The 25,875-nt window shown below is 39.7% G+C and overlaps 1 protein-coding gene across 1 annotated transcript; it reads left to right on the top strand.

The window, feature by feature from the left end:
• Positions 1-211: 211 nt before the first annotated feature.
• Positions 212-25,875, top strand: SSR1 (signal sequence receptor subunit 1). The gene is made up of 8 exons (XM_007973775.3): positions 212-478; positions 3,550-3,662; positions 9,917-10,004; positions 11,974-12,236; positions 14,716-14,792; positions 15,532-15,610; positions 17,978-18,071; positions 23,519-25,875. The coding sequence occupies exons 1-8, from the start codon at positions 400-402 to the stop codon at positions 23,584-23,586; spliced, it is 861 nt and encodes a 286-aa protein (XP_007971966.1). The 5' UTR covers positions 212-399; the 3' UTR covers positions 23,587-25,875.

The following is a 25,875-nucleotide window of genomic DNA, read 5'->3' as shown; positions in this document are numbered from 1 at the left end:
CAGTTCATGTTCTTTACATCGCCGTTATCAAGAGGATCGTCATTCAAATACACTAACCACTGACAATGCTAACTAATTGGGAGTAAAGGACCGGGCAGAAAGATCGGCCAACCGCAGGCCGCCAGCCAGCAACTGCGGCGGAAGGCGGACTCTCGCGGGAGCCACAGAGAGGCCAGCAGCCGGCCACGTGACTTCCGGGCGGCCGGCTCTCCCTATGTCTCCGCGCTGAGCAGCCACGTCGGCGGCGTTTCCCGTTCAGGGGAGGGGCGTGGCGAAGGCCCGTGCGTGGTACGTGTCCCGCCCCTCGCCGCCCGGAGCCCGGATGAAGAGTAACGCCATTACCGCCAGAGCAGCCGAGAGCCGTCCCGGACAGAGACTGGACACTGGACCGGCAGCGCCATGAGACTCCTCCCCCGCTTGCTGCTGCTTCTCTTGCTCGTGTTCCCTGCCACTGTCTTGTTCCGAGGCGGCCCCAGAGGTGAGGCTAAGGAGAGTGTGCGGAGGGGGATGGCCAGGAAGGAGATGCCAGTGACGGCAAGTTTGAAGTTGGAGGCGGTGGCCGCTCCGGGTCCCGGGGTCCGTGTCCACTCCGCTGGCCTCTCTCCGCCCCCTCCCCAAGCGTAGGCTCGTAGCAGCAGGGGCCCCCGCGGGCGCTGGAGACCCCGCTGTGCCCTGTCCTTTGCACGCGGAGTGCGGGGCCGTGTCCGGGCGACCTTGCTTCGTGGCCGGCCGAGGGCTGGGCTTGCTTCTCTGCCCCTGGACCCGCGCCTGCAGGAGCGTCTAGAACTGAAGGGTCCTCGGCTGCAGGAGGCGACGAGGGGGCTCTGGCCACGGCGGTGCTCCGAGCGCGCCGCAGCCGGGCTGTTTCTTTTGGCCGCCTCCGGCTCCGCTCCACCCCCAGCCCCTCGTGCTCAGGGCTGACGTGTCTTTAGCTTCCACGCCGCGAGTCCGTCTTCATTCATTTGCTAAAACTCTTGTTTTCGACACATCAAAGCCATCAGAGTGACTTTTTTAATGGTCACCTGCCTCGTTCACCCCCTGCTTGACCCGTATGTGTTACTATGATTTCAGAAAAACTACCTCGTCGTCACCCCCGTTATCGGCCCCTGCTGCCAGCGGACTGAAGAATCCCTTTGGGATGTCTCCCTTACTTCTGCCTTCTTCCTCTCCTTTTCTTTTCATGGAGCAGTTTTTTGTTTGTGGAAGCATCATGTTGTGCTGAAAAAATGTAGCCTACTTGGAGTGTTTTTAATATACAGATTGATTATTTCCAACAATTAACCCAGCAGTTAAGTGTGAAAGTAACTTAGCAGAATATAAAAATGAGGCAACTTGACTTCCTGCCCAGGTTTTGTCATGAACTTCGACTTTCTAATTTGCAAAGTGAAATAATTAGTCTGACTAAGCACTAGAATTCCCTTTCGTTCTGTAAGTTTAAGCAAGCTGTGTGTCTTAACGGTAGTGACAGGTATCCAGGAATTGTTTTGCAATGAAAAGTGAAGTGACTGGCTTCTGTTTAATGGCTAGAAAACCAAGTGGGAGAATGAAACAACTGTTAATGCGTTCATCTGCAGGTTTAACAAGATTCTTTTACTTTGGGAGTCGTTTGCTGGTTCTCTTTAAGCTTATTAAAAAAAAAAAAAAACTTGACAAATGTAGATTTCGTTTTAGAACTATTTTCAAGTTGTAAAAACTTTCAAGAAGCATCAATTCATTATCTAAACTGAATTACTGTCTTGTAAACATTTTTTGTGAGTAACGGTTTTTCTTTTAAAGAAAATGTTTGTTCAGTTTTTTCCAACTGAATGAAGACTGTTAGACTTCAAAGGGACAAAATTGTTATTGGTTAACGTTAAAATAATAAAATTGTTTAATATCCATGAAAGACCTTCATATTCCAAAGTGCTCAGATTTACAACTTGAAATTACTATGTCAGACATGGATATTTTTCTTACTGGTTTTTGAAAAGGACTTATAAGTTATGAATGCACTATTTTTAGTCTTTGTTTAGCAGGCAGTGAAATCTCTTCAGTTCATAATGCATGGTTCAGTGTTCTTTAATATTTTGCAATAAATCTTAGCGACCAGTGAGAACTCAAAGACCTGGAAAAGACTGAAAATGGATGGTCCTTGATGTAAGCTGTTTCTTCTGGGTAAAAACACGCTTCCCTTCCCATGTTTTTCCTCCACAGAATTGCCACATCATCATTTTGTCTGAGAGATGTTGGAAGACACTAGAACTTTGGAATTCTTTTTAGGGTTTTGCCTGAAATAGATAGAATGTGATTTACTTAGAGTACTGTTATCTATAAAACTGTAATTTACTTTTTTTTTTTTCATTATAACTCTACTTTGTAACAGTAAGTTTGAGAAACATAAAATGCCTTAAAACATGTTTGAAGACACATGCAAAAATAATTGGATTATTTCTTTGCTATCAACCTTGAAGCTACCCGTATGGTTTTTACTATACAATGTTTTTCATGCAAGCCAGTTTTTACCATGGATGTGATACAGATATTTGTTTCTTGGACTCACAGGCTGTCAAGTTCTAAGAGTTTCAGCTGTAGTCACCTCTGATAACAGTGTTTCCTACATAGAACTTAAGAATGCTCTTTTTTTTTTTTTTTTTTTTTTTTTTGAGACGTCTTGCTGTGTCGCCCAGGCTGGAGTGCAGTGGTGCGATTTCCGCTCACTGCAACTTCTGCCTCCCAGGTTCAAGCAATTCTCCTGCCTCAGCCTCTGGAGTAGCTGGGACCACAGGTGTATGCCACCACACCCGGCTAATTTTTGTATTTTTAGTAGAGACGGGGTTTCACTATACTGGTCAGGCTGGTCTCGAACTCCTGACCTCAAGTAATTCACCTGCTTCAGCCTTCTAAAGTGCTGAGATTACAGGCGTGAGCCACCGCGCCTGGCCAAGAATGCTATTTTCTTTTAAAGGCAGGGGTTGTTGTTTAGTTTGCTTTATGTCATTAATGACAGGGATTACATTTAGAAGTTTCTTACCTTTGCAAAAAAATTATTTTCCTTAATTTGCTTAACAAAATTGCTTGAAGTTCTTTGTGCTTCAAGGCATCTTTAGTTTGTGCCATTCATTTTTCCATCTGTTGGGCACTTTTTGAAATTAAACCACATTTTCCTTTAAAAATATGCAGGCAGGGAACAGTGGTTCATGCCTACCTACCTAGCTACCCAGGAAGTCCTAGCTACCCAGGAAGCTGAGGTGGAAGGATCACTTGGGCCCAGGAGTTCGAGGCTGCAGTGAGAGCTATAACTGCACAACTGTATTCCCACCTAGGCATCAGAGCAAGACCCTGTCTCAAAAGAAAAAAAAAAAAAAAAAGACATGCAGTTGTTAAGACTTCTAGTAAAATAAAATACAGATATTCTTAGATGCATTGTAATTGGCATCATTCAGGTGAACTGGGAGATTGTTAGTCCAAGGGAAGATTTTTTTTTGCCTATACCTGATAGTTTAAAAAAAAAAAAAAAAAAGTAGTATTCCAGAGTAAAGGTTAACTGCTTTTTCTGTATTTTATGATTAGGCTCATTAGCAGTGGCACAAGATCTTACAGAGGATGAAGAAACAGTAGAAGATTCTATAATTGAGGATGAAGATGATGAAGCCGAGGTAGAAGAAGATGAACCCACAGATTTGGTTAGTGTTATATACTATTTAATATATGTAAAATGTATGTAATTGTATTAATCTGTTCTCATGCTGCTAATAAAGACATACCCAAGACTGGGTAATTTACAAAGGAAAGAGGTTTAATTCATCCATAGTTCAGCATGACTGGGGAGGCCTCAGGAAACTTACCATCATGGCAGAAGTGGAAGCAAACATGTCCTTCTTCACATGGTGCCAGCAAGGAGAAGTGCAGAGCAAAGGGTGGGGAAAGCCCCTTATAAAAACCATCAGATCTTGTGAGAACTCACTATCACGAGAACAGCATGGAGGTAACCATCCCCCATGATTCATTTTACCTCTCACCAGGTTCCTCCCACAATGTGGGGATTATGGGAACTACATTTCAAGATGAGATTTGGCTGGGGACACAGCGAAACCATATCAATAATACATCTAGAATTTATCCTTACTTGTTTATTTTTAGAGACAGAGACTTGAGACTTGCTCTGTTGCCCAGGCTGGTGTGTGGTGCCATGAGCATAGCTCATTGCACCCTCGAACTCCTGGGCTCAAGTGATCCTCTTGCCTCATTCTCCTGAGTAGCTAGGACTACAGTCATGCCGCAACAAGCCCAGCTAATTTTTGTAATTTTTTTTTGTAGAGACAGGGTCTTGCTATGTTACCCAGGCCAGTCTCAAACTTCTGGGCTCAAGTGATGATCCTCATGCCTCCAACTCTCAAGGCTCTGGGATTACGGGCATGAGCCACCACACCTGGCCTAGAGCTTATCCTTATACAAAAATTTAAAATCCCAGCTTTTAGAGGTTTGTTAATGTGATCAAAGTGAATTGAAATTGGGAGAATAGGCACCAGTCATTGAGAATAGAGCGTATTTCCTGGAACAGGGAAGGAGACATGAAAGTTAACAATTCAGGATCGTGGTGACATGAGTCTAGAAGGGGAACAGCATAGTAGAAATAGCACTGGACCAGGGCTTCATAGATTTGGTATACCTGCTGCTTAGTTTTCTGACTTATCTCTGTGGGTCTCAGTTTCTTTTTTGCTTGCTTGCTTTTACTCTGTTTTTATTCTTTTTGCTTACTTGTTTTATTTCTGAATCCTTATGTGCCAGGCACTGTTCTTGGTGCTGGGTGAGCAAACTAGATATTTTCTCTGCTCTTTTAGACTTTGTTTTTGGGGCAGTTATATGTGTTTTAATGGCAGGGGGTGAGAAGCAGACAACAAACAGTATATAAAATATATCCTGTGAAGAATAAGGGGGTTAGAGAAGATCTCTTCAAAGTTGTTCGGGTCTGAAATGTTTACTATGTAATACAACAGTAAGAATATTGGGCTGGAATTGGGATCTTTGCAGCATGCATCTAGCTAATTTTATTTCCTCTCTGGAATGACTGTAATCCATCCTACACGGTTCTTTTTTCTTTCTGTTTTCATGCCATACTTGAACCTGGAACCTCTCATGATTCCAGATTTTGTCATTTTCTTCAAAATTAAACCACCAGTTCCCTATTTTCTTATTTCAGTGTCAAAATATTTAGACTTATATGTAGATTTCTGCTGCTTTTTTGACTTAACCTTCATTTTTATGGAGTATGTCTTCCAACTAAGCAAATCTGTTGCTATTTTATTGGTGTTTTTGACTTATCACTTTTATGCTTCTGCACCTGCTGTTTTATCTGGATAGGATGTCCCTAGTAATTTGTGAACACTCCTAATTTCCCCTCTTTAGGAACTCCTTACTGATTATCTATGAGTCAAGCGTTTCATACGTATGTATACAGATACCTTTAGGGTTTATGTTAAGACTCCGCATCTTCAACCCAGCCTGCATTAGGTGAACAGCTTTAACTAGATTAATACATTTCTGCTGCATTGTTGTTAATGAATATTTGACCAGTTGTGGTAGATAACTTAGAGTGATGGTTGGAAGGGAATCCATCTAGGAATTTAGGATTAAAGATGGTATTTGGGGCACTGAAATTTGGGCATGTACTGAAATTTAGTGATGGATTATATCATTGTTACCAATTATATGAAATTACTTGTGCTCTCTGGCACTGGAATGTACTTACTGTGGAGGAAGAGGGTAGAAGAGAGATGCTGCATGCCATGAGGCACGCCTGTAATCCCAGCACTTTGGGAGGCCAGGACAGGAGAATCACTTGAGCCCAGGGGTTTGAGACCGCCTGGCCAACATAGCGTGACACCATCTCTACTAAAAAAATTAACTGAGCCTGGTGGCTTGTGCCTGTAATCCTAACTATTGGAGGCAGGAGGATCACTTGAGCCCAGGAGTTCAGGGTTACAGTGAGCTATGAGTGCGCCACTGCACTCCCGGCTGGGTGACAGAGTCAGACCCTGTTAAGTAAGTAGAGGATAGGGGGTAGAGAAGGGAACTGTTAGATCTTTGATAGACTTGTGTCGTTGGCCAGACCTTTTCCATATCTTAATTTCTCCTGCCTTGAGAACCATTAGAGGAAAAAGAACAACTCTGATTATCCACTTTCTACCCTGGCCTATTAGTACAAAAGTGTTAGTACCCTCTGCTTTGTTACTTATCTCAAATCAGAAAATAATTAAGGTAGATTGAAGTAGAAAGACAGGAGAAGTATTACCTTCCATTGGACTAGACCATGCCAGCAGGGGTAGGATCATGTGCAGACTAAGAAAGACGGGCCCTCAAAGCCAAGGCTGCTACAGAAGTCACCTCCAGAACTGGATGAGCTAGAAAGTTCACCTACTGCTGTTGTTCCCAAGATTTCTTTATCACCTTATACTCAGCTGCCAAGGCATCAAGGAACTGGGAGATATGGAAGTATCCTGGAGTCAAGTGAAGGAAAAGAGGGTTTTTCATAAGATCTAAGATATCAACAGCTGGTTTAGACGCAGGTTATTGGTTTAGAATTTTTGAGGGCAAACCTTCGCCACCGCCCCCCACCCCCGAAACAGAGTCTCGCTCTATTGCCCAGGCTGGAGTGCAGTGGCGTGATCTTGGCTTACTGCAAGCTCCACCTCCTGGGTTCACGCCATTCTCCTGCCTCAGTGTCCCGAGTAGCTGGGATTACAGGTGCCCGCCACCATGCCTGGCTAATTTTTTGTATTTTTGGTAGAGACAGGGCTTCACCGTGTTAGCCAGGATGGTCCCCATCTCCTGACCTCGTAATCCACCTTCCTCGGCCTCCCAAAGTGCTGGGATTACAGGTATAAGCCACCGTGCCCAGCCTAGTCACCTTGGGCTTTTCTACCCCATTGATTATTCTTTTACTGTATAAAACTGGGTTGCAATGGACCTTACCATCATTCCTGAAAGGTTTTTTTTGTCCTCCCCATAGAAATGATAGAGGTTTTTGGTTTTATTTTTATTAAAACGAGCTGTAGTAGTAATAAGACTAGCTAACTTTAAAAAAATTATTGAGCTGGGAGCGGAGGCTCACACCTGTAATCCCAGCACTTTGGGAGGCCGAGGAAGGTGGATTACGAGGTCAGGAGATGGGGACCATCCTGGCTAACACGGTGAAGCCCTGTCTCTACTAAAAATACAAAACAAAGTTAGCCGGGTGTGGTGGCGGGCACCTGTAGTCCCAGCTTCTTGGGAGGCTGAGGCAGGAGAATGGCGTGAACCTGGGAGGCAGAGTTTACAGTGAGCTGAGATCGCGCCACTGCACTCCAACCTGGGCGACAGAGTGAGACTCCCATCTCAAAAATAGATATATATATATTTAAAATAGATGATATATTCAAATGGCTTAGAACTTATAAGGTACAGAGTATATGATGAAAAGTTTCCCTTGTGTGCCTTCCAGCCATCAAGTCATCTCCCTGTGGGCGACCAGTGCCACCAATTTCTATACTCTCCTCTGGAGATTGTTTGCAATAGCTGAAATATTTTGGAGTTTTACCAGGTAGCAGATACTAAGCATTATACATCTTATATGCTGAATAGCTGTAAGGTAAATGAGTTACTTAGTTTTCAACAATCAGTATTCCAAACATTTACCGTGTTTAAATCTGTAAATGAGTTTTCAGTCTTGGCAGCAACATTGCCTTCAGTGTCAGAAAGTAAAGAAGGCCATCAAGCATGAACTCTATCAGATTTTGTATTTTCTACTTCCAAATGTATTATTCACGCATTGTTCTGCGTTTTCTCCTTAATAATGAGTTGTCCTTGTTCTCTTGTAAGGCTAACCCTTCCACCTGTGTTCATGTCCCCATCTCTTCCTACAGAATTTTGTTACATTATTCTTTCATTTTGTAACATCAAGCATTAATCCTCCTCAGTGATTGGATTCTGTTAAGCCACATATGTGCTTATACTGTTCGTCCACATTTGCTGCACCCACTTATCTTTACCAACGCCAGTGACTTCTTGAAAGAGAAACTTGGACAGCTTTTCTCTTCTGCTCACTTCACGTTTATTCTCTATCATGATCTGGTCCCATATATCTAGTAAAACTAGTATTGCTAAGGTCACTAGCAACCTAATTGCCTAATTCCTTGTTTTCCGTTGTTACCCTGTTGTAGCTCTTTTCCAGCTCTTCTCAGGATAGTTTCATCTGAATGCTCCATAAGTACTCACATTGTAAATGTCCAGATCATTTGCCATGTGTCCTGTTGCCATAAACTCTTTGTTGTTTTGATACGGCTCCAGTGATTGAAGCTGTTGCCTTGTTACTACTTCTGTTTATTTTTATTCCAAAACCCATCAATCAGATATCAGGGATTTCTCTTAACTCTTTCTGAAATATACCCTTTTCCTCTCTATCCCTGTCATTTATGGTTTCGGCCTCTCTGTCTCTGGTCTCTTTTCCTACTTATGGATCTCTTTTCTCAGAAGTAGAAACTTATTCTTACTAAATGAATGAAATCATTAAGGATGCTTAAAATATAGCTTACAACACAGTTTCACAGTCGTTGAACAAGTGTTTGAGTGCATCCTCTCTTAAGTACATGAGCTGAATGTGGAGGATTTTACAATTATGAGACAATCTTTGCTCTTGACAGGTTTTATCTGTTGGGGGAAGGAGTTTTTTATATACATGAAAAGTTAAATGCCAGTAAACAATGGCATCCTGAAGCATCTCAATTTATTAAGAGTCTGGATACTTCAAAGATGTGATTGTCTCTAATCCATATTGATGCTTGGAGAAATGATGCTGCACTGTGTTTAAAGTTTTAAATACAATTTGTTCACATTTTTTTAAAAACTGTTGAGATACAGTTTATGTATCATAAAATTCATCTGTTTTAAACATACACTTAGTAAATTTACCAAGTTCTGCAACACAAATTCAGTTTTAGGACGTTTCTATCACCCCAGGAAGATCTCTGGTCACATTCTTTTTTTTTTTTTTCCTTCAAAATTATGTGACTGATCCTCACAGGAAAATTTTGTTAATTAGAATGGAAATCTCTGTAGGCTGTTAACAAGGTACTTGAGGGCAGGGGTGGGCAAAATGTGGTTGCAAGCCACATCCAGCTATCCCCATTCATTGACATATTGTCTGGGGCTGCTTGCACACGGTAGCCCCCGAGTTGAGTTGAGTCGTTGCAAGAGAGACTTTATGGTCTGCAAGGCCGTATTTGCTATTTGGCCATTTACAGAAAAAGTTTACCAAGCTCTGTTCTGGAACCTTGGAGTTCACAATGTGGTCTGAATACCAGCAGCTTTGGCATCTTCTGGGTGCTTGTTAGAAAGAGAATGATAGGCTTTGCCCTAGGCCTGAATTAGATCTGTAACATCCCCAAAGAATTGGTATGCACATTACTGTTCAAGATGCACTGCTCCAAAAGTTCTTTTTTAATTAATGAGGTGTGATGAAATTCTTATTGCTAATCCCAGCAAGCTGTAGAGAAGCAGTATTTCTTCCTAACATAAAGTGAAGTCTTTATTTCTTTCTTTTTTTTTTTTTTTTTTTTTTTTTTTTTTTTGAGTCGGAGTTTCGCATTGGGGCAATCTCGGCTCCCTATAACCTCTACCTCCTGGGTTCAAGCAATTCTCCTGCCTCAGCCTCCCGAGTAGCTGGGATTACAGGCACGTGCCACCACACCTGGCTAATATTTATATTTTTAGTAGAGACGGGATTTCACCATTTTGGTCAGGCTGGTCTCGAGCTCCTGACCTCAGGTGATCTGCCTACCTTGGCCTCTTAAAGTGCTGGGATTATAAACGTGAGCCTCTATGTCCAGCCAAATCTTTATTGTTAAATAATGGTCTTTTTTCTCTCCCATAGTAATCTCCTCTTAATTGTTCTTTTTCTTAGGTAGAAGATAAAGAGGAAGAAGATGTGTCTGGTGAACCTGAAGCTTCACCAAGTGCAGATACAACTATACTCTTTGTAAAAGGAGAAGGTAGTACGGAAGTATTAGTTTTAATTCAGATGTAGGAATTTTAAAATGATGAACTTGTTCATATATATCTGAATACCCATATCTGTAAAGTAATATTGTTGGCATTTAAAGGGAATATGCAGATGATAGAGTGAAAAATAAATAAACTAAGGGGAAAAAATAAAATAAATACTACCTAGTTTAACTAGAAATTGACTGTCCTTTTCAAAGATTTTGTTTTTGAGACAGGGTCTCGCTCTGTCACCCAGGCTGGAGTGCAGTGGCCCCCTCTCGACTCACTGTAACCTTCACCTCCCAGGTTTAATCGATTTTCCTGCCTCAGCCTCCTGAGAAAGATCATGTTTTAAAACTTTTTTAAACTGCCACAGCAAAGTAGCTTTGTCTTTTTAATTTTTTTTTTTATTTTTTTTGAAATGGAGTCTCGCTCTGTCACCCAGGCTGGAGTGCAGTGGTATGATCTCAGCTCACTGCAACCTCTGCCTCCCCGTTTCAAGCGATTCTCCTGCCTCGGCCTCCCTAGTAGCTGGGATTACAGGTGCCTGCCACCACGCCTGGCTAATTTTTTGTATTTTTAGTAGAGATGGGGTTTCACCATGTTAGCCAGGCAGTCTCTATCTCCTGACCTTGTGATCCACCCACCTTGGCCTCCCAAGATGCTGGGATTACAGGCTTGAGCCACCACGCCCAGCCCTGTCATATTTTGAGTGTTAACCATTAATGAAATACTTAATTTTTCCAGTATGGTCTCGGTTAGAGCCTAGGTTTTTTTGTTGTTTGTTTTCTGAGACAGAGTCTTGCTCTGTCGCCAGGCTGCAGTGCAGTGGTGTGATCTCGGCTCCCTGCAACCTCTGCCTTCCAGGTTCAAGCGATTCTCCTGCCTCAGCCTCGCAACTAGCCGAGACTATAGGCGTGCTTCACCACGCCCAGCTAATTTTTGTGTTTTTAGTAGAGACGGGGTTTCACCATGTTGGCCAGGATGGTCTTGATCTCCACCTCATGATCTGCCCACCTCTGCCTCCCAGAGTACTGGGATTACGGGTGTGAGCCACCACACCCAGCCAGAGCCTAGGTTATTATGGCTGATAATTTATTGGGTTCTATATGGTAGACGCTATTCTCAATACTTGGCATGTATTACTTAGTTCTAACAAGCCCACTGAGCGTAGTCATTGTTGAACTAAGGTTTGGAGAAGTTACGAAACTGGTCAGGGCTCCCAGTTCATAAGCAGATTTGAGAACACAGGATCCAGACCTGGATCTGTTGACCCCACAGCCTGTGCTGTACTCAGAGAAACTCAGCTTTGTAGACTACAGTGTAATTATTGAAGACTTAATATTGAAAGTTATGAATTTTCTTGGTCTTCTCACATTTTCGTTTTTATTCCCATGGGCTTTCGAACTTTACGCCTATAGGAAGTATAATTTTATTATGCTTTTTTTCTTCTATTTTTGTAGTTACATCCTTGGGTCCTAACCTTCAGATTTGCATTTTGATTAATTGCTTAACGTGGATAGGGATTGCCTGATTAATATTTATGTTCTAATAGATACTAGTTTTCAGATGAAAGTCTTGGACTTTATATTTTCTTCATTCTATTTATTTGCACAGATAACACTAAGCTGGAGGTGAAGGTGACTTCACCAACACATGTAACCCTGCTGCTTGATTATTTCACTGCCAAAAATATATAACTCTTTTTTACCACATGATTTGGATGTGATCTGGTCTGAAATCGAGACACTTATTGAATGCTTATGTGGGAGTGCTAGCGTACAGACAAAAGGGTTTCAGCCTATACAGCAACTGGAATCAATTTCTAGTTAGCGGGTGACTGGAGTGCTCTATTGGAAGGGATTCTGACACCAAAGTCTACACGAAAGGGTGCCAGAAACCATTAGTAATGCCTTTTTAAAAATTTTGTGCTCTTTCCATGTGTTCTAATTTTCTTGTCTCTATTTTGTTTCTCAGATTTTCCAGCAAATAACATTGTGAAGTTCCTGGTAGGCTTTACCAACAAGGGTACAGAAGATTTTATCGTTGAATCCTTAGATGCCTCATTCCGTTATCCTCAGGACTACCAGTTTTATATCCAGAATTTCACAGCTCTTCCTCTGAACACTGTAGTGCCACCCCAGAGACAGGCAACTTTTGAGTATTCTTTCATTCCTGCAGAGCCCATGGGCGGACGACCCTTTGGTTTGGTCATCAATCTGAACTACAAAGATTTGAACGTAAGATCCTGTAAACCTTTTTGTTTAAGTTAGAGATGGATGGGGATGGCGATGTTGTTTAATAGAATTTATCTATGCATTCAGATGCCTGTTTTGTGGTTGAACCTGTGATAGCCACCAGGGAAGCAAAGATAAATTGCACATTTCTTCTTCAAGTGTGTAATCCAGTGGGGGAGGTAGATGAAAACAGGCACTAGAACATGCTGATAAGTGATGCATACTAGAGATAAAGGGAATAACATGCTATTGTGTGGGAGTGGAAGTGAAAATGGAGATGTAAGTAAAGCTATGAGCCGGATCTTAACGGGAAAAGGAGCAGTAAGACACACAATGGAGTCTATTGCTTATTCAGATGTTAAGATCTGTCTCTGGGCACAGTGGCTCACACCTGTAATCCTAGTACTTTGGGAAGTTGAGGTGGGTGGATCACCTGAGGTCAGGAATTCGAGACCAGCCTGGACAACCTGGTGAAACCCTGTCTCTACTAAAAATACAAAAATTAGCTGGGCATGGTGGCAGGCACCTGTAATCCCAGCTACTCGGGAGGCTGAGGCAAGAGAATCACTTGAACCTGGGAGGCCGAGGTTGCAGTGACCCGAGATCACACCATTGCATTCCAGTCTGGGCGACAGAGTGAGACTCCATCCCAAAAAAAGAAAAAAAGATCTGTCAAATAATTTGTTTTGTGCCTCCTTTTGTTGCTTGCATTTTGCCCATTTTACTACTTCTATTTGTAAATTTAAAGACTGTCTATAACTGTTTTCCCATCATTTTATATACTCATAGGTAAAATAGAGCCATGTATTTTCAATGTAGTTTTAGCAGCAAGTTTTATCATTTAGTTTTTGATTTAGGAGAACCAAATGTCCTAATACAAGCTCTGATGCCTTATGATTTTTACTATGTATATTATATATCAGTCATCAATGACTGAATGAGAGAAACCTAGTAGAAGTAGGGCCTCATTTAAATGAAAGCACATCTAAACCATTCCTTTGTCAAAAAGTTTTCAGAGAAGGAAATGTTATTTTCTCTTGGAAACTAATTCAACCTTTTCATTACCCTGGTGTTAACATGTTTACCTTATGTCTGAGTTAAATTTCTAGTGCTGCAATCAAGTTTTCCTTTTTCTGATTACTTGGTAGAGAGAAGGAAGTATTTTCATCCTGTCCTCAAAATAATGTATTCAGCATCCTCAACTCTATAGTTAAGTAGCTTAAAGAATTACTGATTTTACCTTGTTTGTGAGTAGAATAAAATTTGATCCAATAGGTATATATGTAGTTTTAGTTCCTTCTTTTAAATTCACCTCTACCACTTTTTTTATCTGTGTATTATTCCTGAAATTGTCAATAGAGGAATGCAAATTGAAGGATCTTGAAGTAAAACTTACATAATTACAGTTTAGCAATAAGCGACAGTTTTGACAACGTACTACCTTTATGAAGAATAGCTATGTATTGCCCCAGTGAGTCTAATGCATTTGAAAGCTAAAATTGTGAACTGATAAAATTATTTCAAGACCACAACATAAAAATATTTTCATACCTAAAGTGACCATCCCATTTATTATGAAGAAATTGGTTTCCAGCCCACTGTCTTTTTTTTTTTTTTTGAGATGGAGTTTTACTCTTGTCGCCCAGGCTGGAGTACAATGGTGTGATCTTGGCTCACTGCAACCTCTGCCTCCTGGGTTCAAGCAATTCTTCTGCCTCAGCCTCCCAAGTAGCTGGGATTACAGGCATGCGCCACCATACCCAGCTAAATTTGTATTTTTAGTAGAGAGGGGGTTTCTCCATGTTGGCCAGGCTGGTCTCGAACTCCTGACCTCAGGTGATCTGCCTTGGCCTCCCAAAGTGCTGGAATTACAGGTGTGAGCCAGCACGCCCGGCACGACTGTCATTTTAGAATATGAATTTAACTTTTGTTTGATCTGGTTCTTAAAATGACCTGCTACTGTAGCTGCTGCTGTACTTTTCCTTCCTTCCTTGTTTTGAAGGATTGCAAACAACGAAAGGTAAAGTTGTTGACGTAAGAATGCTGTGAGCTTTGTTTCTTTCTGCACATTTTATCTCTATTTTACTTTCTGGGTCCTCACGCCACCACCCCTACCCCAAAAGAAAGTTCAGGGGACAACTTTGGCAAAGTTGGTAACTTTTTTTTAAGGGGTGTGGATCTCACTATGTTTGCTATGCTGGACTCAAAACTCCTGGGTTCAGGCAACCCTCCTGTCTCAGCTCCCTGAGTAGCTGGGACCACAGGCATACACCACCTCACCTGGCCCAGAGACTTCTTTCTTTATGTGAGAAAATAACAATGTTGAGTCCCTGACACGCAATATTGCAGTTACATATGAATTTGAGTCTTCTAAGTGATGGAAAGACTATATTCAATGTGTTAGAGTAACCATTTTAAGTAATGTTACATGTTTTCCTTTATTGCGTTTACATTTTTCTGATTATTTTATTTTTTTAAACAGGGCAATGTATTCCAAGATGCAGTCTTCAATCAAACAGTTACAGTTATTGAAAGAGAGGATGGGTTAGATGGAGAAACGTAAGTGAAAGTTGTAGTATATAGATCTTGATCTTGCTCGTAAAGTAAGACTGGAAAGCTTGCTCCTGTTTCAGCATTTTTTTAGATGTTGAAAATGGAATGGACTGTATAGATTTGGTGAGATCCTTACAACATTCATTCATACTTCAGATGTTCTTACAACTATTAAAGTCAAATTAGGAAAGAGAGTTGAAACTGACAGAAGAATCTCTTTAAAAGTTAGTATTGGCTTTATGTCCTTCCTCTCATCTAAATTTTCTACCCCATGCTTATAAAACTGTTCACCAGCCTATCTCGTGCCTCTGAAATTACTATTGAAAACATAAGTTAGAAGATTTTATCTTGAAAAATGTAAGTGTTCTTTCTGAATGATGGATCTTTTTTTACTCTAAACTTATATATAATTCACTTAAGGTAATTTTTAAATTGGATTGTGCAAAATAATGTAATATTCCAGGCAGATGAATGCTAATGTAATTATTATATAAACCGAGCTTTTGAATAGAGCATAAATTGTAATTCTATTTTCAATCATAGAGATTTTTTTTATTGACTAATTGCTCTTAAAGGTAATTTATAAAACTTAACTGCTTGTATTTAAGTTGAATACAAAGTGTTTTATTCCTTTTCCCCACAAGTTATTTGGAAAGCTTCTATCATGTGTTATAATTATAGTTGTAATTAGCTGTGGTATTTCCTCTGAATTAAAGACAGTTCATATTTTCTCCTTTTGTACCAGAATCTTTATGTATATGTTCCTTGCTGGTCTTGGGCTTCTGGTTATTGTTGGCCTTCATCAACTCCTAGAATCTAGAAAGGTAATTATGGATGAACACCTCTTACAGCCGTCTTTCAAAAGTTGTTAAGTACTAAGTTAAGCGCAATCTAGTTCTTTGGCCTCAGACTGTCACTGTGGGTTTGTATACTTAGAACTTTGGGGTACCTTTTTAAAATAAAACCTGAAGCCTTGGATATGTAAATTGATTCATTTAGACTTTCTTTTTTTTTTTCTGGACACAGAGTATTACTTTGTTACCCAGGCTGGAGTGTGCAGTGGTGTGATCTTGGCTCATTGCAGCCTCGACTTCCTAGGCTCAAGTGATCCCCTCAACTCAGCCTCCCGGTTAGCTGGGACCTTAAGTGTATGCCACCACACCCAGCTAATTTTTAAAATTTTTTGTAGAGGCAGGGTTTTGCCGTATTGTCCAGGCTGGTCACAAACTCCTGAACTCAAGCAATCTGCCCACCTTGGCCTCCCAAAGTGTTGGGATTACAGGTTTGAGCCACCACACCTGGCCTCATTTAGACTTTCATACACCCATACAATTAGTGTCCTTTGTGCCCTCCAGAGTGATCTTTACCTTTGGATTGGTATTGTAGCTCTTAATGCTAGTATTTTTATTTTCTAAACTCAGGTTTTATTATTCTATTTACTATACTTTTTAATGGGTATGCTATTTTATCTGCAACTAACCTAGCTTTTATATTTTCTTTATTATTTATTTATTTATTTATTTATTTATTTGAGACTGAAGTCTGGCTCTGCCATCCAGGATAGAGTGCAGTGGCACAATCTTGGCTTACTGCAACCTCAGCCTTCCAGGCTCAAGTCATCCTCCCACCTCATCTTCCCGAGTAGCTAGCCAGCTAATTTTTGTATGTTTTGTAGAGACGGGGTTTCGCCATGTTGCCTAGGCTGGTCTTGAACTCCTGCGCTCAAGCTGTCCTCTCACGTTGGTTTCCCAAAGTGTTGGAATTGTAGGCATGAGCCACCACCACACCTAGCCTGCATTAATACTCTTTAATTATAGAAATAATCCTTAATTAATAAACGAGTCCTTTCATTGGAAAAAGAATGAATAAATTTTGTTCTGTCAGTCAAAATTCTGTTTTTGTAGTTAGAGTAATAAAATGGTAACACCTGGGGTCTGCCATGATCATGGTTCTCCCTCTGGATTCATTCCCTACCATATCCTTATTTCCCTCCTCTTCCCCATTCCCTCACTCACCCTCCTCCCCTCCTTCCCTCCAGCCTACAAAAACAAAACCTACACTGTTTCTCTCAGTGGGAAAGTATAAACAATTTTATCAGATACGTTATATAATCCATTAGACCCTCAGCAGTCGCTAGTCATTTTGGTGATTAAGCCTTAAGTCAAGCAGTCAAATCTATATTAAAATTAACGATGAATGTTGTTAATAAGCTCTTTCTTTTTAAAAGAGAAATACTTTGTGTTTAAATATTAATTTCTAAAACTTGCTGTGCCTCATTGTTGTAATGGTTGGAATTTTTGCAGTAAATTTGTATATTAGGTATAACTGCATCTCCATTTTTCTTCCCTTTAAATGAAACCATTTTTAAGTTATCTCTCCATGTACTTGGGTTCTAACTTACAGATTATATAATTAATACTGTTTCTTATGTAGATAACAGGTTTGTTGGTTTCTTGGGGTTTTTTTTTTTAAAGCAAGGCTAAATGATGATTCATTTTTACTTTCTAGCAGATTTGCTGTAAATACTCTAGGGAGAAAGTTTGAAGTTCTTAAATTGAGGTGGTTAGCTTAATGAGATTTTACGGTTTCGTTTTGTTTTATCTGTGCCAACTGTTTACTTGTATTTAGCTTACGATGCAGGAACTGCCTGCATATAACATATCAGCAGTTATCCTAAATTTTATTGAATATGGAAATAAATTTATTCTTTGATTACAATTTGATTCCTAAAGGGAAAGAAAGTCATTGTATAAATAGCTACTCTTATTTGATCCACCAATGGTCCAATAACATGAACCTTTATAGCAAAGGGAAAGGTCTTTAAAGCCCAAAAATAAATATGATGAAGATTTATTCTTTATAGTCAGTACTAGACGTGATTTTCTCCTTCCCTTTAATAAAGTATTTGAGTAGAAGTGTGTTCCAGGAAGACTAGAAGAGAATATAACTTGTTTACTAAGATATTTAAATTAAGTAATTTGATAGGTGTTTTAAAAATTAAAGTAAACATCTGGTCATGATAGTATGTGCCTATAGTCCCAGCTACTTGGGAGGCTCAGGCAGGAGGATTGCTTGAGCTCAAGAGTTCCAGGCAGCCTGGGCAACATAGCAAGACCTCAATTCTTTTTAAAAATGTATTAAGTAAATGATATAATGGAACTTCTTTAAAATATGTTTTTATGTTCTTATAGCGTAAGAGACCCATACAGAAAGTAGAAATGGGTACATCAAGTCAGAACGATGTTGACATGAGCTGGATTCCTCAGGAAACATTGAATCAAATCAGTAAGTATTCTTACAGACTTGGCTGGGAAGTTTTTCTCTTAATTGGAAATTAAATATCTTAGATTTAGTTTTTTAAAAAAAAAAGCTTTTTCAGTGCTATTTAACATTCATCTTTTCCATTACTTGTGTAGAATCTAGTATAGTGATTAATGAAGACCTTAAAGGTTTATTCAGTGTGTAGTCTTTAATTTGGAAATTCTTCCAAATCTGCAGCTTATTTACGAATGTGTGAATTTTCTGTGTTCCTAATCCATTTCCTGTCTCTTTTCTTTCTGTTGCTTCAGTGCAGAGTAGAAGAGGTGAGGCATTTAATTTTTTTAATGGTTTTTGCTAGAGTATTGGGGGCTCTCAAATAGCACGTAAATATTTTACATCAAGTTTAATGAGTAACGGAACAGTTTTTCTTACTACATTTTATTAGAAAAACTACCCACTGTAACTTGAAAGAAATAAACCTAAAATATTACCTGATAATTTACAGATATATTTCAGTTTTATTACATATTCAGTTTGTTAAAATACTAATCTTTATAAAGGAATACAGAAATTTTTCTTCAATTGTAGAAGGACGTTTTAAAAACGTTTATTATAAAAGCAATGCAGCCTCATTATGAAAAATTAAATAGTACAGAAGAGTACAGAAGTGAAAAAAATAAGTCAGTTCCTGGCCTCATTAATCCTATTTATTTATTTATTTAAGACACAGTCTTGCTCTGTCGCCCAGGCTGGAGTGCAGTGGTGCGATCTTGGCTCACTGCAACCTCTGCCTCCTGGTTTCAAGCGTTTCTCCTGCCTCAACTTCCCGAGTAGCTGGGATTACAGGCACGCGCCACCATGCCCGGCTAATTTTTTTGTATTTTTAGTAGAGACAGGGTTTCACCATGTTGGCCTGGCTGGCTTCGACCTCCTGACCTCAAGTGATCCGCTAGCCTCGGCCTCCCAAAGTCCTGGGATTACAGGCGTGAGCCACCACGCCTGGCCCTATTTTTCATAAATGGTATTATGTTATATTTTCCATGAAGTTTCTATACATGTGTAAGCGTATATGCCTACTGTTTTTATGTATTTAGTTCAGATTGCATCATGCTGTCTACACGGATCTACAACTTCAGTTTTCATATCTTGGATGTCTCTTTACAGTAGCTGCATATATTTACTTAACTGTTGGTAACAACTAGACAATATTCTTTTATGTATATATGTCATGATAGATTAAACCTGTTCTGTATTGGAAGGTAACTTTTAGTTTTTCACTCCTACAGGTAATACCATAATGAATATTGTTATATTTAATTTATAGGATAACTTCTTAAAGTTAGAATACTGAGTCTAAGATTAAATACACTGACTTTTTATGGAAGGGACCCCATTTCCCTCCTAAAAGGGAAAAAAAAAGGTAGTACCAATTTATGTTCTCAGCTATGCACAATATTGCCTATTTAATCAGTCGGTATGATGCAAAATGAATGTCTTACTGTTTCATTTGCATTTCTTTAAGAATGAGGTTCAGCTCCTTTACACATATTCATAGTTGACCCTTGAAAGACACAGGTTTGAACTGCTCAGGTTTCACTTTTTATACAGATTTTTTCAATATAGTTTACCCTATATTGGTCATATTGGTATATTGACCCTACGTTGGTATATTGGTGGGTTGCACATCTGCAACCAAAAGCAGATTAAAATAGAATATTTGGCCAGGCGTGGTGGTTTGCACCTGTAATCACAGCACTTTGGGAGGCTGAGGCAGGAGGATCACCTGAGCCCAGGAGTTTGAGACTAGCCTTGGCAACATAGTGAGACCCCATCTCTACAAAGAATGAGAAAAAAATACATGTGTTGACATGCGCCTAGGCTGAGGTGGGAGGATTGCTTGAGCCTGGTAGGTCCGTGATTGCTCCATTATGGTGCCACTGCACTCCAGCCTGGGTGACAGTGAGACTCTGTCTCAAAAAAAAAAAGGGGGGTGGGGAGGAAAGGAAATCATTGAGGAGCTAATCTCTGAGGATGCAAAAGCATAAGAATGATATAATGGACTTTGGGGACTTGGGGGAAGGGTAGGAGGAGAGTGAGGGATAAAAGACTACACATTGGTGATTGTGTACACTGCTTGGGTGATGGGTGCACCAGAATCTCAGAAATCACCACTAAAGAACTTACCCATGTAACCAAACACCATCTGTCCCTCAAAACTGTTGAAATAATAGTAAAATAAAATATATTTCAAAAAAAAAAAAAGGAAATCACAGTTTTTGCAGGATACCAAACCGAAGTACAGGGAAGGGTTTTTGTATCCACTGGTTCCTCAGTGCTAACATCGAGACTTCAATATGCCTGGATTTGGGTGGGGTTGCAGTGGGGGAGTAGTCCTGGAATTAATTTCCTGCAGATAACAGAGATGACTGTATTGGCTAGTGTTTCTTTTCCTGTGAATTGGCTGTTCAGGTCCTTTTCCATTTTTAAGTTATTTTCTTTATTGCTTTCTGTGAGCTAGCTGTCTATTTGAAACATAATTACAGTATGGCAGTTGCTTTATGAAAGGTGGGTACAAAGTAACAAGAGCAGAGGAGGAGGTCAGCTCTAGACCTGAGTCATGAACGGTTGGGTAAGGAGTCTTTAAGGTTTTATGAGTTATGCTAACAACTTTTGACTCCTAGGTCAAAGAGAGCCACTTTAAAGGAGAGGAATTACAATTTTGTGTTTTGAAAATTATGGTAAGCTGGGCATGGTGGTGTGCACATGTAGTCTGTGCTACTGGAAATGGTAAGACAGGAGGATCACTTGAGCCCAGAAGTTCGAATCCAGCCTCGGCCACATAGCGAGACTCCCATCTCTAAGAGAAAAAAAAAAAAAGAAAAAAAAAGGAAAAATTAGGATCACTTTGTGGAGGACTGCAAAGGAGCCGTTGGAAGCAGGGTTACCAGTTCCGTGATTTCAGTAAAGCACAGAAGTCACTGGGGCCTAAGCTGAGGCAGTAGTGATGGGAGTAGAAGGATGTTTCATAGGTGGAGTAGATGGGGTTTCTTATGACTGGATGTGTTAGTGAGGGAGGAATGAAAGAGCATTCTGAACTTAGGCAACTGGGTGGAAGGTGATCCCATTAATGTCCCATAATCTAGGAAAGAGAAGCATGAAGGATGAGGAGAGATGTGTTTGGATTAGCTATACTGAGTGTGAAAAACCTTTGGGACTCCCAGATAAGGATGTCCAGGAAACATCTGAAAGTTCTGTTTCACAGCACAAGTGAATCAAGATTTGGAAACACTGGGACATATAGCATTGGTGGTAGCTCAAGTCATGGGGGCTATACATCTGTTTTTTTTCTTTTGAGGCAGGGTCTCACTCTGTCACCCAGGCTGGAGTGCAGTTACGTGATCATGGCTCACTGCATCCTCGACCTCCTGGACTCAGTCCGCCCGCCTCAGCCTCCAAAATAACTGGGACTACAGACGCATGCCACCATACCCAGCTGAATTTTTATATTTGTTGTAGGGAGGGGATTTTACCATGTTGCTCAGTCTGGTCTTGAATTTACGGGCTCAAGTGATCTGTCCACCTCAGCTTCCCAAAGTGCTGGGATTATAGTCGTGAGCCACCATGCCCAGCTCACATCTGCATATAATACTGCTGCTCACACAGATGGCTGTTAAATCCTAGAGTACTTTTTGAATCCTCAAAGACTGTATGTTCAGCATTTTACGTATTTAGAAGAATTATTTAGAGATTGGTCAGCTGTAAGGGCAGTAGTTCCTAGTCTAACCTTTTTGAAAATCTGATAAAAGTTGTAGACTATCTTCATCAGAAACATGTGTCTGTACTCACAACTCAGTTTTAGGTAAGTTGAAGAGCCCCTGAAACCATCCATTAGTAACCTACTTAATGAAGTAGTGAGAGCAGTTTTCTGGATTTTTTTTCACACTTGAAAAGTGAGGCTCTGTCTTAATATTTTAGCCCTTAACCTTTTTTCCCCCCCACCAAGACAGTCTTGCTCTGTTGCCCAGGCTGGAGCGCAGAGGTGTGATCTCACCTCACTGCAACCTCCGGCCCCTGGGTTCAAGTGATTCTCCTGCCTCAGCCTCCCAAGCAGCTGGGATCACAGGTGTGTGCTACCACACCCGGCTAATTTTTGTGGTTTTAATAGAGACGGGAGTTCACCATGTTGGCTAGGCTGGTCTTGAACTCCTGACCTCAAGTGATCTGCCTGCCTCAGCCTCCCAAAGTGCTGGGATTACAGGCATGAGCCACTGTGTCTGGCCTTAGCCCTTAATCTTAAGGAGATTTCTTTGAAGCAAAATTTGTAGTCTTTAAATATTCTTGGCTGGGCCAGGTGTGATGACGTGTGCCTGTAATCCCAGCTACTTGGGAGGCTGAGGCACGAGAATTGCTTAAACCCAGAAGGTGGAGGTTGCAGTGAGCCGAGATTGTGCCACTGCACTCCAGCCTGAGCGACAGAGTGAGACTCTGTCTCAAAAAAAAATAAATATTCTTGATAAACATTTACACATTTTCTAGGTATGGTGATCTCACAATTTTGGAGGTGGGAGATCTTTTGAACAGATTTTTTTTTTTTTTCCGTTTTATGAAATGCTTACAGATAAGCCCCGTACTTTGGTGAAAATCACTTTCTAGCCCTTCACTTTTTTTAACTGGAAAAAATGATTTTTATTTCTACTTATTATACAATATACAAACATACAAAAAAAATCAGTACCAAAAAATCAATATGAAATCAATGAATGCAAAATCAATACAAAAACAATTATGCAAGTAATTTCTAACTTATTCTAAAATCTTCCTAATATGTAAAGTACCCCCCAGAAAGTAAGACAAGACAATAATAGAGGGAAGATATACTTCCAGCCTTTCACTTTTTGGAGAAACTTATAAATGACACCTGTTACCGAATGGAAGTAGAAAAACCCACCACAAATTTATTTGCTGTTAAATAGACCCTACTAAGAATCTAACATAGGAGATACAGCTTGTGTGCATAGAATGGTTTTAGCATTGAAATAAATTGAAAAATTATGCAAACTGCATGACTGCATTTGTAAATACAAAATCTTTCATTTGTAACCAGCATGTCTCTTTGAGCTGTCACTATCATACCTTTTAAGCAGTTTTTAAGTGTTTACTTATGCATGTATAAACTTGGTTAAGTTATAGAATTCAAGATTTTGCATGGTATCTTCCGCAGTACAATAACCAAGTTTTAATCTTTTACCCACCCTAATTGCAAAAGTTTCATTTTAATTGGAATTACCTCTTGAAGGATTGTGTTAAAGATTGTTTTTAAAACCTAGAGCTAGATAGGAGACATTTATTATTAGATGGTATTCATGCATGTGTGTAACTTAGTGGTAAAGTTGAAGGCAAATACTTTTTACATGTCTTTTGGATTCAGTATACTTGTAATAGCAAGCTTAAAGCTTTCTCTTTTCTTCCAGATAAAGCTTCACCAAGAAGGTTGCCCAGGAAACGGGCACAGAAGAGATCAGTGGGATCTGATGAGTAAATGTTCCTTTGTGCAACAATTCGGTCTTTACTTAACCTGCCCTAATATTTTTCGGCCTGATGGGAATTAGTGCAGAGAAGCCGTATCACCATAGAAGGCAACTACTACTTATGTGTGGACTGAGCAATCAGAGTCTGTGGCGATAATATTGCTGAAAATGCACTGCATTCATTTTTCTAAAGTAACAAATTTGGTTTTTTTTTAAACCATTAAAATCTATGTGTGTGCGTGTGTATGTATGTGAGCAGTTGGTCTTACCAGAGTCATTGTTGAACTACCTGAAACAAGTCTTTAGAATACTAAATATAATGCAGTTGTCTCTTCCTTTTTGACATTTTCTGATTTTTCCCCCAAACCTCAGTTAATATTTACCCACTATGATTATTGATGTCCTGCCTTGAACAGTTTTAAAGAAAACAATTGTTGGAATAGCTCAAATTCCAATTGATGGCACAAATTAACATTTCGTTGTTGTTGCTGTGTTACAATTAGTATTCTAAAGGCAGAAGCAGAAGTAGCTGCTTTTTAGCAATAGAATTGTTTCGGTATTTTGCTGCTGTTTAATGCACACCTTCAGAAAACTTCCCAGTGGATTCAAGCAATTTGGGGATCTCTCTGGCAACAAATTGTGAACACAAAATTTCTGCTGACTTTAATATATGAAACCTAATCCTACCCCCTTTTTTAACAAAAAGAAACTAGTATATTTGTGAAACAGTTGTCCGTTGTTGCTCTAGTTCTGACCCAGAGATAGCTCTGGAGTGATTTTAGACCTACTCACTCAGTTGTGTGTAGGTTTTTTTGTTTTGTTTTGAGAGAATTTTTCTCTCCTTAATAGAAGCATCCTTTTTAAAGAAAAGTTGCCTTGGTCCACAGACTAAGCAGAAAATCAAGTTATCAGGACAGAGATATTTCCCAATTAACTCCTAATCAATGAAGAAAGTGAGTTGGACATTTTTAAAGCAGTTAACTAATTGTTTCTTATCTAATCTTTTGGGAGTTTTGCTTGTTGATAAAACCTTTTTAGTTAATCTGAAAGATTCCAAAAATTGTTCTTAAGTGCTTAAGACTGAAACCAAAATTAAATTGTACTTCATAAAATCCTCTTACAGAGTTACTCTTGCCCTAGACTATAAATTAAGTTTGACATTATTGTCAGACTGGATGGAGGGTGAAGTAAAATAGTACGAACAGTTAAGAGGCTCTCCCCTTCTTGTCTTTAAGCCATATTCTCCTACATGTATTTTATAAGAAAATGATAAGTCAAATTTTAGTGGTTCTTTAATTCCTGACCTCTTCATTCTCCTTTTCAGTATAACCTCCCCTACACTCATGCCCACACAGACAAAAAACAAAACAAAATACACACAGAAAAAGTCTTTCCAGACTGTTTAAGTATTTAAACATCTGAGCCAAAGCCGATGACAATAGAATATAAGTTATTGTATAATTGTTAATCACTTTGCAAATAGGGGCTAAGATATCAAATTACCTATATTGGCATTGCTGAATTACAAACTCTATATCTGTAATATAAAGTGTTTGAGTTTTTAATTGGGCTATTATGATGAGTAGTTTATTTTTAAAAAGCTCTATGAGCTCTAAGTAACTGCATGGTTTTTTATTTAATGTAATATAGGACACCCTTCACATTCTCAAGGAATATATTCCAGAACATTTTTGTGAATATCTAAGTTTGTGAAACTACTACAGCATGATACAGTAAGGTGTAATTACAGAATTTACAAAATGTAAATGGCCTCTAGAGAGTTTTATGGAATACCTGGTAATAATGTAGGCAGTTGCAAAACCACACTGAGTTACAACTGCCAGCCCTCCTCATTGCCTTACATACCAGCCCTCCTACTTCTGAAGTTCAAATTAGTGCCTCAGAAATGTAGAATTTATTATTTGTCATGTTTTATTTTTTTTTTAGCATAGATTGAGAACAGTTGAACTCTTAAATCCTCAGATGCCAGGGGTCTGCTCTAGCATCAGTAAGTATTTAGCAGAAACTAACTCCGTAATGAATGGAATTCAATTCCACACATGGTTTGTTCAAGCACACTTAATAAGTAGCCTATTTTTTAAATGTCTTTTTAAAATGTAAATATTTGGATGAAGTTTTTCTTTGTTTTGATATATTCATTTGCTACACCAACTATGTTTTCAGAATTCATCTTTTGAACAACTTGGTTTCAGAATATGTAAAATGACTTTAAGGATCTTGTGTATCAAACCTGTCCCCAGATGTGTGAGAATAATATGTTCATAAAGCATGGATCTCGC

Source organism: Chlorocebus sabaeus, chromosome 17 (assembly GCF_047675955.1).
Source record: "Chlorocebus sabaeus isolate Y175 chromosome 17, mChlSab1.0.hap1, whole genome shotgun sequence".
NCBI classification, from domain to species: Eukaryota; Metazoa; Chordata; class Mammalia; order Primates; family Cercopithecidae; genus Chlorocebus; species Chlorocebus sabaeus.
This window is presented reverse-complemented; position numbering and strand designations above follow the sequence as displayed.

Bases quoted from the DNA above. Each gene is read 5' to 3' on its own strand.
- SSR1 (XM_007973775.3), top strand. From the start codon at position 400: ATGAGACTCCTCCCCCGCTTGCTGCTGCTTCTCTTGCTCGTGTTCCCT. The intron at 10,005-11,973 runs GTAGTACGGAAG...TTTGTTTCTCAG, and splicing joins ACTCTTTGTAAAAGGAGAAG to ATTTTCCAGCAAATAACATT. The intron at 12,237-14,715 runs GTAAGATCCTGT...TTTTTTAAACAG, and splicing joins TGAACTACAAAGATTTGAAC to GGCAATGTATTCCAAGATGC.